Source organism: Bufo gargarizans, chromosome 3 (assembly GCF_014858855.1).
Source record: "Bufo gargarizans isolate SCDJY-AF-19 chromosome 3, ASM1485885v1, whole genome shotgun sequence".
Lineage (NCBI taxonomy): Eukaryota > Metazoa > Chordata > Amphibia > Anura > Bufonidae > Bufo > Bufo gargarizans.
Genome location: NC_058082.1, coordinates 234,114,482 through 234,130,619, shown reverse-complemented (window position 1 = coordinate 234,130,619; position 16,138 = coordinate 234,114,482). Strand labels below are relative to the sequence as shown.

Sequence of the window (16,138 nt, the reverse complement as noted above, 5' to 3'; positions counted from 1 at the left end):
TGCTGACCGGCTATACCCTGGTGGGGAGTGGCTAAGTATCTACCTGGTCTTTACTAGAGTTTCTAATGGTGAGGATAGGCGTGGGCTGTTAGGGTAGTTACCAGGTACAACTCTAGATCAGTCAGTGGCAGCTGACCAGGGGATCACAGGTACTAGTGCAAGCACCGAGGGGGAAAGACGTAGTCAGGAAGTCCGGAGTCAGGGCAGGCAGTGATCGAGCAAAGTCGGTAATCGTAGTCCAAGGTCAGAGGTAGGCGACAAACCAAAAAATCTGTTTAATCGAGAAGCGGGGTCTGGTGCACAGAAAAACAGTACTTCCAAACACCTTCACACAAGGGACTAGACTAGCTAGTGACCAAGATTGCTGAGGCAGGAAGTACCTATAAATACTTCCTTCCACCCACCCATAGGCTGGGGAGATAGAGGTCGTGTACGTGCTGCCTCACAAAAGGAGGAGAGACATGCCTGTGCATGCCCTAACAAACAATACAGGATTCAAGCAGGAAGTAAGCTCCAGCACGGAGCACAGATACAACAGTTTAAGCTACCTGCTGCCCACGCTTAACAGCACGGCAGTAGGGGGGAATGAGAGAGCCCATGCCCGTGTGTAGGGCCAGCAGTGCAGGCATGGAGCTCTGGGCTAACACTGCACTAAAGGCTACAATGAAGTACCAGGTTTCTGGATTTCTGCACTTTATAGTACACCATTGATTACACCACAATACTACCATAGGGAATGACCCTTTTTTTTTCTTCTATGCTCTATTATATGTTAGTGGTCAGGATTTCCTAGTGATAAATTTGAAAATTGATATGTCATGGGTCCTTTAGGAACAGAAGCAACAATGCTAATGTGAACAGAGCCTTATTTTAATCAAGAATCTTTTCTCCCATGGACAAAATAAAGGCATGTTAAAACCGCTACTTGCTGATCAGTAATATGTATTCCTAATTCTACCTTGTCCAGTGTGGCTCAATTGTGTAAAACACCATTGACACCATTGACCATCAATAGGATATCAATATCCTAAACCAGGAAAAACCCTTTACGTGATCATTCTTTTAAGGATTCCACCTTGAGGAGCTTCATTCTTAGTATATTGAATTTTCAACACCATAATTTCCTTACAACACAGCTGAGAGGGAATCCTGAATTCTGGGTCAACAAAGACAATGAGTGCATCTACATCCTTAGACATAATATTGTATCAGAGGATTAAGGTGTAAATGCCAATGAAGAGCAGCTAACACTTTTGAGGCACTGAACACATAGTTTTAGAGCCATTACCAGAGAGTTGCTTTCTTGACATATTTCCTTGACAACAGTCTGTGCAGAAAGTCCCTGAATACCGTTCCGACTCACCGGTAATCAAGAAGTGTGGTGACTATTCACAAAGTACTAATAAGGTCAAAGTAACCTTTCTGGCCTTTGACTGTATGTACCATTTTCTGTTGATGTTACTAGAGAGGTTTGTTAGCAATCTCAAGGATTAGAAGTACTAAATAAATTGATTACCAAGTGTACATCATAGCACATGCCTGCCAAGGATCAGTCACTTGTTCTTATAGATGATGCTTTATTTGTCTGGAAATTGATGTGCCGTAACGTAGGATCCTTTTAGATGGGCTGATGCAGAGCCACTTTAAGCATTCGGCAATGATAAAACAAGTCAATCGGCATCATCAGCCTCCTGCACACGAACGTATTTGTTCCGTTCCGTGCATTAGGGACCGCAATTTGCGGTCCTCAATTCACGGCAGCCTCCCAGCAGCTGCCGGGATGGATCCAGACCCATTCAACTTGAATGGGTCGGCATCTATCCGTTCCGCAAAAAGATAGAGCAATGTCTATCTTTTTGCGGAACGGAACCCCATGGAAGTACTCCGTAGTGTTCCATTCTGTGCTTCCGTTCCGCATCTCTGAATTTGCGGACTCATTCAAGTGAATGGGTCCGCATCTGTGATGTGGAATGTACACGGAATGATGCCCGTGTATTGCGGATTCGCATATGCGGTCTGCAATACGGCAACAGGACACCTACGGTCACGTGCAGGAGCCCTAAGGAAACTTTTTTTTCTTGGCAACTGATCTCCGCCCTGTGTATACTGGTCAGTGAACATTCTTCCACCCAGTCATTGGCCCATATTAAAGGGCCTTTATCGCACAATTCTAATTTAATATTATATTATGTTGTACCATTCCTGGCAAGATCCAGGTATACCTTTATTTGCTTACCCTAGACCCAGTTTGGTTGAACCTCATTCCTGCCTCGTCCCTTGTGCTGTTGTGTCTTCTGTGCATAAATTGTGTGGGGAAAATATAGACATATAGCATTAACCACTGGGCTTCTTACTGGCTATCCAGTTTTGATCAAAGTCTTTCTGATATCCCATTTTGAACTGATATGCTTTAAAAAGAAGTACCATACTTTAGGTTCATCTTTCACTAGCAGCCACCACTCTTGCAAGGCTTTTCTCTTGGTGTTATGTCTAATGGGCTTGCACTAGAAATACAAGATACGATTTATTGATCTGATGTTTCATGATATGGTTGTTGAGCAGTTCTGGTGCTGATATTGCTTCCAGAGGCAAACTTTATATATTTTAAAACCAATAGCAGATGATTTTTTTATACACAAAAGGGAAGATTTTATCAAGATTGGATAATGTGAAAACAGGAATAATTATTAATGGCAACCAATCATGTTGCTGCCTTTAATTTTAGAGGACATCTGAAAAATGAGAGGTGAAATCTGATTGGTAGTTGTTGGCAACTGCTCCATTTTTCTTTACGCCAGCTTGATACAACACTTGCCATTGCTCTTCTGTAAGCTGGGGAGGCTAAGGCTATATTTTGCCGTGCAGCTTAGGAGTGTGCAGTGGGAAACCTCACTGTGCATACACCAAACACATCCTTTCATCCGTTTAAAGCTAAATAAGTTTCCTTTTAGCCTCCTTCAGGCTGGTATACATATTTATACCTTTTTTAACCTTGTACAAATATATAAGTGATTACACATTTTTATACATCAGCAACATATCCTGCTCCATAGACATTTTTTTCACATGCAGCCTATGGGAGACATATGCCAGTATATGTTCAAATGATGAAACATGATATGAACAAAGTCTAACTAATGTACTGCAGAGAGCTTGCTGTTCCCAGATTAAGACACTTCCTAAAACCTCAAGGTCACTGGCAGGACAGACATGTGACTAGACTTGCAAGAAAAGTGACAATTCACAATGTAGGTCAGTAAGATCTTCACGGTTACTCTACTAATATTCTACTAAACTTCTACTAATCTTCTACTAAATGTGAAGTGCACGGCTGTATTCTAGATTTGATGTGCTTTTTAACAATAGCTGTGTCCGAAATGGTCAAATTCACTAATTAGAATCAATGTCCACATACTTTTGGCCATGTAGTGTATCAGTAGCCGGTGCAATGACGGGGAACGGAGATTGCGCCGTCCCCCGGCTTTGAACCCCGCAGATGCCGTGTTTATCCCTGATCACAGCATCTGAGATGAAAAATGAGGGCTTACAGGGGTTGATCAGTTGAAAAAAGAAATAATACTAACCTTATCCATTTGTGACCATCTTGATTGAAGATCCCGAGCAAAATCTCACGCTGTGCATGATAACGTCATTATGCTGGCCGGCGTGGTGAGATCGTAGGTCACCACGCACAACATTTTCCCTGAAATTCGGATCGAGGTCTACTTCGATTTGCTCAACCCTAATTATCATGGTTGAATTACTCCTTACATGTTACATTCATTGGCATATGATGAGTGTGGGTGTAGCAGATGTCTGTCATGATGTACATAAAAGATATATAGCAGAAGCCGTGTAAAATCTTGGCTATCATCGCAGTGGATATTGATTTTTATGATTTTCTGAGGTCAATGCTGGAACATTTTTTCTTAAAAAAAGATATTAATGATACAAAATCCCATGTGTCTGACTAAAACCTTTGTAGAAGTCCACTACAAAACAACCCTCTTCCATCATAGTGTGATATTTCAGTTTGTCAGCTGTGTAGAGTTACCCGTATGACTTAATGCTCGATATTTTTAGTTTATCGGACAAACCTATTTGATTTGACAATGGAACGCACACCAGCTTCCACAATGAAGACTAGTTGGAAAGAATGAGTTAAGCAGCAAGATATGCTCAAAGGAATAAGATCTTTTTGAAAACCTTTCAGAATACTGAACGGGTGCCCTAAGGGCAACAGTTGTTTAAATGCCAACACACAGCTCAGGTCTATATGCGTGTATTGAACACAAAATGACTGCTTGCACTTCAAACACAGCAGCTCCACCATAATCCTCCCGGTCCTATTCGCATACTTTAGTAATGTATCCTCATGATACTAACATCACTTGTGAAATAGCTTGATAGCTTTAATCAGCTAATTAAGAACTCTAGGGATGCTGCATTTTCTAAAATAATCACAAAGACTAAAACAGTCCAAGTATAATTTAACTTGATTGACTAGATGTATCCTCCTTATAAAAGGGCATAAATTGCTATGTTCTTCCATACAAGAAAGAAAAAAGCAGAAGGATAGTGAATGTAGGATGAAATAGATATCTAGTGCAGTCATGTATTTGAGTCACTGATTGCCTCTAGTTGTGTGCATGTAATGATGCCTGTCTGATCATCTGAAATCATCAATAACTGCATGCTGTGTCTGGTGGTGGCTGGATGAACCCCCCCTCGTAGAGTCATTTTGCTTCTAAAATTATAAACACAAGTTCATTGACATCATTGCCACCCATCCTGAGGCATGCGGTGATAAAACTTCCAAACGGCTCACAATCCTTTTCAAATAAAGCGCAGAGCCATTTGATTTCTTTATAGCCCTGTAGAGGAGAGGTGACATACTGTAGAATTGCTTTACATTAGATGAATTTCCATGAAATGATCTCCTCTTTTTTGCAGCACTGTAGATTATCTAATTTTATCATATGCTGTACCGTTTTCAGAAGTTGAATTCTGGCAAACCTTTGAAAAGGAATTCTAACCCCTTCAGGGAGGTGCTGTAGATATTAGGGAAGTGCATTATGAGAAATTCTTTAATATATCAATACAGTAGATGTTTTGGTAGAGTAGGGAACATACGGAGAGTTTACTTCCCTTGTGTGTAGCCCTTAAATTGTTTGCACACATTTTTATGCCTCTCACAGACTTGTTATAGCTGCAAATGGACTTTAAAGTGGTTTTCTGGGAGTACAATATTGATGACCTATCCTCCGGACTCCTGGCACACCTGGCAATCGGCTGCTTGAAGAGGCTATGGCACTCCAGTGACTGCTGCTACTTCTAGGCTAGATCATCAATATTGTCCTCCCAGAAAAACCCTTTAAGTCCTTCTTCACGCAGACAAGTTATTTTTAGTGCTTTTTTACATTTTGTAACAGTTTAAAACAATAATTTTTCCCGTGTTTTTCAAGTTCTGGGAGAGAGAATAAGAATGGGAATAATGCCAGAAAAATGGCCATAACAGGAGTATGTTGAGTATTAAACAAAACACCACTGACCACAAAAATGCTGCCATAAATGTTTTGTATGTAGTGCATTTTACCTTTTACAAGATATACCTTACATCGAGATGGTCCTCTACCAATTGTATTTTGGATCATTTGTAAGAATGATCTAACCATGGAAATGCCAAATAGGGACATTGGGGGTCATTTATTAAGACCGGCTTTTTAGACACTGGTCTTAATAAACCCTATCTGTGGCGGTAGATCCGCCGAAGTTATGAAAAGTAGCATGCCTCTACATAACTTCGGCACATCCAACACCAGTCTAAATGTAAGTCAGCTTCCTGACTGGCTTACATTTAAACCATTTTCTACACCTGAAACCAGACGTAGAAAACGATGAATGAGACAGACCTGCTGGACTGTCCCCGCCCACACCACCCGCCACCTAGCCTGGCCTCAGCGGGGAAAAGTCCCAGATTGCAACACAACTAACCGTGCATGTATTTCAGTATAATAAATGACCCCCATTGTTTTTACCACTTAAAAAAATAATAATCCAATTGAAGCTCATAATTATTGATGAATGGGAGGTGCCATATTCGATTTTGAGATATTTTGTGCATATTCGATTGAATATTCGTCTTATATTTGTCGAAATCGAATATTCATCATTATTCTATTTGTGGCGAATAATATGCAATTTAATTATTTGTGTATTGCGATTTTCTTTTGACTGTATAAGGCAACTTTCCTATTGGTTGGCTATGGCTAATATGTGTATTTTACGAATATTCGCTATATTGCTATATATTCTTGTTTTAGAATATTATGAATATTCTAAAAAACAAAGTTATAGCAATATAGCGAATATTCGTAAAATACACATATAGACTGCAATTTAGCTAATATAGTGTAATAATCTTTTTTATAGTCAAATTTTTTTTGTCTCTTCTGAACTTTAGATTTGGAAAAAATTTACACTATAAAAAAAAATACTATAGCACTATATTAGCTAAATAGCAGTCTATATGTGTATTTCACGAATATTCGCTATATTGCTATAACTTCGTGTTTTAGAATATGACGAATATGACAAATATTGTAAAAGACAAAGTTATAGCAATATGGCGAATATTTTCGTTATTTATAATATTTGCCTTTTTTTTTCCAATCTTTACAGTTGTTTGCATACTCCTCCCCGACAAGCGTCCCCACCACCATGGGAACGCCTGTAGGTTAGAATATACCATCGGATCTGAGTTTTCACGATCTCAGGGAAAACTCAGATCCTATGGTATTTTCTAACCCACAGGCGTTCCCATGGAGATGGAACGCTTGTCGGGGAGGAGTATGCGAACAACTGTACAGATTGGGGGAAAAAAAAAGTGAATATTCTAAATAGCGAATATATTCCCTATATTGCTATATATTTGTTTTTTAGAATATTCGTCATTTTATTTTCCATATGAAAACACGATTCCTTCCTGCTTAAGTTGCTTGTGGGCCAATTCTCGACAATTCTAGACTCATTGACCCACAAGAAAGAAGCAGGGAGGAATCATGTTTTCAGATGTTAGAAAATGACGAATATTCGATATAGCTAATATATAGCACTATATTTGAAATATTCGCGAATTAGCTAAGTTGCGATATTCGCGATTAATATTCGCTATTCGAATATTCGTGCTCAACACTAGTCATAATCAGATGATGCCATACACACATAGTTTTAGCCTTCCATTGGCTGAGAAAACATCATCTTTGCTGTAGGCATTGGATAGGTATCAGTCATCACAAACAACCATTCACATAAACCTTCAAAATGTCAGCTTTAGGCCACCTTTACAAGTATGGAATATGGAGAGGTTTACCAAATGTTTTTAGTGGCATATTTTTTTTGTGTGTGTTTTATGTCTCTCTGGCAGCTTTTCACATGCTATAGAAAAGTCTGTAGGAAAAAAGCCAAAATCCCTAACATACCCAAATCATGCTTCTTTTCAAACAAAGGTCACAGATGGCAAAACACTACAAAAAAAAATCTGTAACATCTGTCCGCAGCGTTTTTGTTCTAAAAAGCTATTAAACATGCCAACATAAATGAGATATAAAGCCTTCACATTGCATTGTGTGAATCCAGCCTTAATATTTATGGCTAGCTTTGGGATTCATTCTCTTAAAAATAGAAATACTGGCTAGTACTGAAGACTTATCACTAGGTAAATGCTTTGTCTCTGACTATATTTGCACCTACAGTATAGTCTAACAGCACATATAGGTAATGATGCCCTCTTTAGCAGGCCTTTCCCATACGTTCCCCAAATTCTTACATCCATATTGACTCCTGTGATTACCTGTAGGAGAATAATTCTGTCTATATTTCTGGTAGGGACATGTTGAAAGAGAACAAAACCTTCCTTCTAATACTGTACATACTCTTGTATAATTGTACAACAGATTATTACTCTTTTAGACCTTTATTGAGGCATAACTAGTTTCCCTGAACAGTTACGGAATAAATGAGGGTCATTTAATTGACCCTTCTTGCCAGGACTCGCACTGACAAAACAGCTCTCACAAAGGAAGCAAAGCCCATAAGTACAGAGAAGAGGTGGATTTTTTTTTGTTTGAATATCCGTAATTTGCATGATTACACAAGCAACAGCTCGTTATAGACAAGCTATGCTGAAATTTCAGTGAATTAAAAGCCATTTTCTTCTTTTTTTCTTCTTTTTTTATTGCTGTAATGCTGTAAATGCTAATTTAACAGCCAAGACTTGTATTCTTAGGTTCCATAATAAGCAACAATAAGTTGAACCTATTAGTACTTTAATTAAAAATGACTAGTACCATACATCAGCCCCCTGCATAGCTAGGATTTCAGCCAGATGAATCTAAACTGCATAGGAACTTACACATTTTTACAGATTGCATAAACTATCAATATGACTCTTAGGCCTCTTGCGCACGACCGGAGGACTTTTTCAGTATTTTGCAGTCCGCGAAAAACAGATCCGCAAAAAATATGGATGACGTCCTTGTGCATTCCATTTTTTGGGGGGAACAGAACAGCTGGCCCCTGAAAGAGCAGTACTATCCTTGTCCATTAGGCCTCTTGCACACAACGTTCCGTGTTTTGCGTTCCGTATACTGACCGTATACGGAACCATTCAATTCAATGGATACGCAAAAAAATGGAAGGTACTCCGTATGCCTTCTGTTTCCTTATTTCCGTTCCTTTCAAAGATAGAACATGTCCTATAATTGTCCGCATAAGGCCTCTTACACATGACCGTATGACTTTTTCAGTATTTTGCGGTCAGTTTTTCACGGATCTATCTTTCCATTTTTTGTTTCAGTAGTGTTTCCGCTTCCATTCAGTTTTGCCGTTCCGTTTTTCTATTTGGTTTCCGTTTGTGATCCGATTTTTGCGGATCGCAAACGGAAACAAAGCATACAATAATGTTTAAACAGTAGGGGTACTTTTACACTTGCGTTAAAGTTTTCCGGTATTGAGTTCCGTCCTCGGGGCTCAATACCTGTAAAAAACTGATCAGTTTTACCCTAATGCATTCTGAATGGAGAGCAATCCGTTCAGTATGCATCAGTTCAGTCCCTCTTACGTTTTTTGGCCGGAGAAAATACCGCAGCATGCTACAGTTTTCTCTCCAGCCAAAACTTCTGAACACTTGCCGGAATGGTGGATCCGGCATTAATTTCCATTGAAATGTATTAATGCCAGATCCGGCCCCAAGTGTTCTGGCAAAACGGATCCGGATTTGCGTATGACAACCGGAAAGACGGATCCGGTATTGCAATGCATTTGTGAGACGGATCCGCATCCGGATATGTCTCACAATTGCATCTGTTTGAGTCCCGATTGCCGACGACGGAACTGCCTGCTGGAATCCTCTGCCGCAAGTGTGAAAGTACCCTAAGTACATAAAAAAATTGGGCTGGGCATAAAATTTTCAATAGATGGTTCTGCAAAAACGGAACGGATACAGAAGACATACGGATGCATTCCGTTTTTTTTGCAGACCCATTGACTTGAATGGAGCCACAGATCAATATTTGCAGGCAATAATGGGACATGTTCTATGTTTGAGCGGAACAAAAATACGAAAATACGGAAACAGAAGGGATACGGAGTACCTTCCATTTTTTTTGCAGATCCATTGAAATTAATGGTTCCGTATACATTCTGTATACAGAACACAAAAAATGGAATGTAAACAGAAAAAAAACACGTTTGTGTGCAGGTGGCCTAATGGACAAGGACAGTACTGTTCTATCGGGGTCCAGATGTTCCATTCCGCAAAAAACTGAATGCACACGGACATCATCTGTATTTTTTGCGTATTCGTTTTTTGCATACCGCAAAATACTGAAAAAGCCATACGGTCGTGTGCAAGAGGACATATAACTTCAAAATCAGAATCAAAGAGGTTGTCTCACAATGATTTCCATATGCCCCTATTTGGGACACCCATTTATCAGCCACTAACAAAGGGTAGCTTTTGCTCTGGCAGACCTGGTTGGTTAGATAATGTCAGACTGTGCAGGCCCCCAACTGGTAACATCCATCTGGACCTTTATTGCAAATGGCAGGCAATTTATTCATAATTTGTCAAACTTTTTATGTTATTACTAGAGATGAGTGAAGTTTTAGAAAATTTGATTCGGCTGCTTGGATTTGTGACTAATTACTTTGTCACGAAGCAAATTTTTTTGTAAGTAGCAGGTGAAATGACAGGGAGCTGCGATAGTGCCGCCCCCCCATGATTGTACCCCTCAGATGCCACGTTCATACATCATCGAGGCATCTGAGTGTAAAAACAGTGTAAAATTAAATCAAACTTAACGCCTCCTTATGCTCGTGACGGTCCGGCCGCCACCATATTGCTTAAAGATCTGGGCGAAATCTCGTGCGGCCCTAGATGAGGTCATCACACTGCGTCACTGTGCACAGGATTTCGGCCGAGATCTTCCATCAAGATTGTGGCGGGTGGCTCATTGCGAGCAAATGGAGGATATTTTTAGTTTTTCACACTATTTCAGGTTAAAGTTATTCACTACCACGAAGCACAAGGAAATTCAGCTTCGCAGCAAATCAAATTTATCCTGAAATTCGGATCGAATTCCACTTTGGTGGATTTAATTCGCTCAGCTCTAGCCATTATCTCTAGAATAAATTAGGAAAATAATGCCAGAATTTTGGATGCTGCGGTATTTTCTCCGTACAAAAACCGTACAAAAACCGTTCAGTGACTGAACTGAAGACATCCTGATGCATACTGAACGGATTGCTCTCCATTCAGAATACATTAGGATAAAACTTTTTTCTGGTATTGAGCCCCAAGGACGGAACTTAATGCCGGAGAAGTTAAACGCTAGTGTGAAAGTACCCTTAGTAATAGAGTCCTATCAAAATACCTGGAAACAATGTGGAATGCAATTCCGAGCCTTTTATCATCATGTATTTGGAATTATTAGCACTATAAATATGAATGCTGTTAATTTGGAGTGCGACAAGCCAATAATCGCCTAGGCAAATATTCCGTTTGATTTTGTACTTTACAATTGTAATTTAAATTGGTTAGTCACTAGGTTAAGGTTTTAAATCCTGCATGGAAATGCCAGATGGCATTGGTCCTGCACCATAGCTTTGGACCTGCTTCTCCCTCCAATGTGTTTATATGGATAGGAATAATCTACTTCTTGATTGGTGGCAGCTGCTTGGTGATTATTATAGAGAAAATAAAATATCTCCCATGTATATAGTTTATTAGACTTCACAATAGTCAGCGCATTGATTTTCTGTTACACAGTAGCATTATGGAGACACTGGGGGAAATTTATAAAGACTGGTGTTTCATACTCAGGTCTTGGTATAAGGTTCATACCTCTTAATATTTTTTGTATACGGCAGGAGATCATTGCAGAAGAAACTGAAATCTATGCCAGCTAGAAGCTAATGAAGGTTTCAGGTTTTACTTACACTAGTTTTATGGCGTAAATTATCTTTAATCTGACTGCAGATTTAGACAAGTGGTGAGCATGATGTAAAAGGGGGACAAGCGCATCATTCAGCAGGTTATGTCATCAAAACTCTGTCTTGCCTAGTTGTTCTTATATGGCAGGGCAGTTTATGAGCACTTCAGATAGCAGAAATCCCAATTTCAGCAAATGATCTTTGTACCAATTAATTGGTCAAGTATATTCCAAGTATAGTTCCCAACTTAGCTATGAATGAAACTTTTTTTTTTCCTTTAGGAAATAATTCCAATTGGGGCATATCTTCAAAACTGTAGTTCTTAAAATCAAAAAGTCATGCAGAGCTGTGTTTCAAAATAACAAAGGGACACACCTTGGAGGAGGTGAAAGGGTTTGGAAAGGTCAAATAACGACCATGGCTAGGTTCTTCACAGCAGTAGCTTAGCCTCCCTTCACATTAGAACTAGTCATGGACAGCTTACCTGTACAGCTCAGGGCACAAACAAGAGAAAAACGAATACTTGATGGCCAGGTTTTTAAACTAATGTCACAATATATCTGTATTTCAGATCCCCAGCTCAAGGGCATAGTGACCAGGTTATATTGCCGGCAAGGATACTACTTGCAAATGCACCCAGATGGAACACTTGATGGAACCAAGGATGACAGCAGCAACTCTAGTAAGTACCAGAAATCTCATTCTCTACTTCTTTATGTGAAAAATCTATACGGTTAATGATCAAGCTGTGTGGTGCAGCCATGTTATAATTAGTTTTGATTGTTAAGTTTATATACGTTTAGAACCTATATGCCTAGCATCAAATTGTATTTATAAATTACTGCTATAACAGATTTACTATATAATAAATTAAATATATATATATATATATATATATATACACATACAAAGATATATATATATATATATATATATATATATTTGATTGCATTACTGCTATACTTACTATATGAAAATTAGAAGCTCTTTGCACACGTTTTGATCAAAATTGTGTCTGGCCCATCTACCAACTACAAGGTGGCTTCCAACAGATGGGACCTACACTAACAGACTTGCCTCTCCTGGGCTTTTGGCTTACAAAATTCAGGACCATGTAGAATGCAGCTATATCACACTCTGATTAAAAGCCTTGGGTGACTGGGCATTATATAGTTGTATACTGATTTTTTTAAGTTCTGAACAGGGTGTTATAGAGTATCAATATTCAACAGTGCATACAAATTTAACCTAAAGTTTTTCATGTTTCAACACTATTGATTCGGATTGTAATCTAAGAGAAAAAACCTGTTGCAAAAATACTACACTCAATGAGTTACATCACAGCCAGAACAAGCAGCTATAAGGGAATTCCATAAAGTCCTATTGTATCAGTAGACATCTGGCAGCTATGATGCTAAATGAAGCTACCAGAATGAAATAGGCTTGTGGGAGTCAGGCTTCAAAATGAAACTGGCTCTAGATAATCCAGCAGTGATTGTGATCTAACAGTCCATTGTGCATAGAATAACTCTGAATTTGTATGTTGCATTCTATGTCTATAATGACATGCATTCATACATAATACAACTACCATAAGTGAACCCTTTCCTGGATTTATCCCGATTTACAAATATACCTCATAACCTGCTCTGTCAAATGAAATTCCATAGTCTGTGTGCAGAGATTTATGACAGGAATGCAGACGTCTATAACATCTGGAAGGTCCACAGACTCCACACAAACATGTCCATACTTCAATTTCATTCAACGCAATGCAGTGTCTTTGGAAACCTAATCTACTTTTCTATTTTGACCATCAGTTTAAAGGATGTACCCCAAGGCTAAAATTAAATTGTAAGGTATTGCCTACACAAGTCCAGTCATGGCATCAATGTTTAGTATATGATGTCATAAACCTTCCTATAGAGACGGGGAATGGCATTTCTACACTACTTGAGAGAATGCGTTGTATTTTTGCTAATATTGAAGTCAACAATATCAAAAGTCATGGTTGCTTTTTTTTTAAGCTAGAATGTTTTTATTCATTGCTTTTTCTGCTGCTGCACACTCCAGTGCTGGGAAATGGAAACTATCTTCTGTAACGAACCACGGGTTCAGCATCTGGGATATCCCTCGCCCCTTAGGAGGTTTCTGCGAAATATGTCCCTCTTATAGAGCAAGTAAACGCGACGCCAGTTGTGGTTAAGCAGCGGACGCACAAGGGTCCCTTTGTAGATGGTAATGTTGGTACCCAGAGATAGGAGTGGCGCAGGGTGGCCTACAGTCTCTATAGATGTTATGTGCACGTGTCACGGTTTTCCTACCTGGATATCCATGGATCCCAGATGTGATGTGGTCCGAAGCAGTGCAAAAGGGTAGTTAACTTGGATAGTGTAGGAATAAAATGGAGTCCAGACTTGGTTGTATGGAAGTTCAACAGTTACTTTACTTTGCATAAACGATAATCCAAAGGATCCACAGAACTGGTCTTGGTTCCCAACAGGTTTTAGCAGGACTTTGGCAGGCAAATACTTCTGCAGAACTTCTCTCTGCTGAATCTGAGCAATATTAAATAGAAGTGCTTTCCTTTCTGCTTGTTGCTGTTGTTCTAAGTCTGTCTCTCACTGTGATTCCAGGAACTTCTTGTCCTGGCTGGATTTTATGAAGAGCTCAGTCCCTCAGGGACGAGCGTTTGCTGTTTCTCCCTACAGCATGGCATACAGGAACCAACTAGACCGTACTAGACCGTACTGTCTCCTCAGAGGAGAGTGTCTAAGAGAGCTGGAGGTTCCACTCTCTGTAAGGTAGCACTGCCAAGTCTGCTGCCACCCTCTGGGGAACCAGGTTATTACATGAACAATACAAATGCATAAGAAGAAATGCACACTACATGGAGGACCTGAAATAAAGGCATAAGATGAAATAGTTATTGCAAATATACAGACATAAGCAGGGTGTAGAAGTGGTAATGCCACTTGGGGGCATTGCACTTCTATGTTGAGGTCACTTGTTTTACAGTTATGATCAAACAGGACTACTGATTTTATAGCGGGAATGCACAGCTGTTCTAGTGGAGACTAGTATGACTATAATCATCTTAGGGTATGTTCACACCTCTGTTGGAGGCTCCGTTTGAAGCTTGTCACAGAGTTTATCAAAAATATCGGAGAGAATAGTCCTGCATACAGGGCTTTTCTCTCCACTAAAAAATGTTCTTCAAAACAGAAACTGAACAGATCCCTTTATCGATAATGGGGAATGTTGGATCCATTCGTTATGTGCCAAATCTGGGGCTTCCGTTATTTCTGTTCTTCTGCTCGTATAACAGAGCAGAAGAATGGAAAATATTGGCGCTGATGTGAACAAGTCCTTACAGGGTTTTTGTAATGTTTTGGTCTAGTTTTTAATGCCACTGCCATCTATGTTTAGTGAAATAATACAAAAGATTGGTCTCATGATGGACTCATGATTGGTTCAACTGACCATATAGGCCAACCAGCATAGCATAGGTAGTTGTGGAAGCATCACATTAGGTTTTTCCTTAGTGCGATCTGACTAATCAAGTCATTTTACCATCAAAGAACCGGTGCACATGATAAAGGGTTGCACAGAATTAGAAAATCATAACTGCTTCTTTTCCAGAAACATTGCCACTCCATCACATGTGCTGTGTCTGGTATTGCAGCTCAGCTCCACTGAAGTAATTGGGACTGAACTGCAATGCCACACACAACCTGGGAGCTGGAGTGGCACTACTTTTAGAATAAAGCAGCCATGACTTCTAATGTTGTACAACCCCTTCAAATATTAAGAATTTAGTTCTATCTAATACCTGAAAGCTTTGCGGTCAGTGCAGAGACCACATGCATGGGGTTTGCTTCTGCCTGTTACGCTCTATGCTTTTTTTTCATCATGTTATTCTTGTTATTTCTTTTTGTCTTTTTATCCTATCATCTCAGGTTTTTGTTTTCTGTTCACATTCTTGCCATTCCTTAACAATACCCACCTTTTGCTTCCATTGAGTCATCATGTTTTTCGCCCTTCGCCTTTCATCACCGTCACTTTGTAGTTCCCCTCGACTAAAATGTAAACAGGTAAATGTCAGCAGTTCTTTTGCTGCACTTTGGGTTTGTGCTCTTCTCTAGATGTCCGTTTGCTGTTAGAGAGAAATTACTTTTTATTATATCCCATTTCAGACACAAATTAGCATAAAATCAACCATTTTTGTGATGCTGCATGATTTCATATTTCCCCTGGGGCCCATCCACTGCTAACTGCAGACACTGAATTGTAATGTGTAGTTGGCACTAAACGAATTTTGGAAAATAGATATGTCTCCTCTATGCACTGTTTTGTCAGTGCATTGGACTATCATGATAAAGGTCGCCTTGCTAGGATTAATGTACTGTTATATTGTGAATGTATGTGGCTTCCATCAACACAGCAGAATATTTATAACATATGTCTGTTCTTTACAGCATTATTCAACCTCATACCAGTGGGTCTTCGTGTTGTTGCAATCCAAGGCGTAAAAACAGGTTTATATATTGCAATGAACGGAGAGGGTTACCTGTACACATCAGTGAGTACTGCGCTTTTATTACTACTTTTAACTGGCAGTGTGAATAAAGATGTAAGACAGGCA

The 16,138-nt window shown here is 39.5% G+C and overlaps 1 protein-coding gene across 3 annotated transcripts in view; it reads left to right on the top strand.

Annotated features, from left to right (window-relative positions):
* FGF14 (fibroblast growth factor 14) overlaps window positions 1-16,138 on the top strand; it is a 610,672-nt gene that overhangs the window by 380,677 nt on the left and 213,857 nt on the right. For all 3 annotated transcript variants that reach the window (XM_044287811.1, XM_044287813.1, XM_044287812.1), the window contains exons 2-3: window positions 12,065-12,175; window positions 15,972-16,075. In XM_044287811.1, coding sequence (XP_044143746.1) covers window positions 12,065-12,175; window positions 15,972-16,075 — 215 coding nt within the window. The remainder of the gene's footprint in view (window positions 1-12,064; window positions 12,176-15,971; window positions 16,076-16,138) is intronic.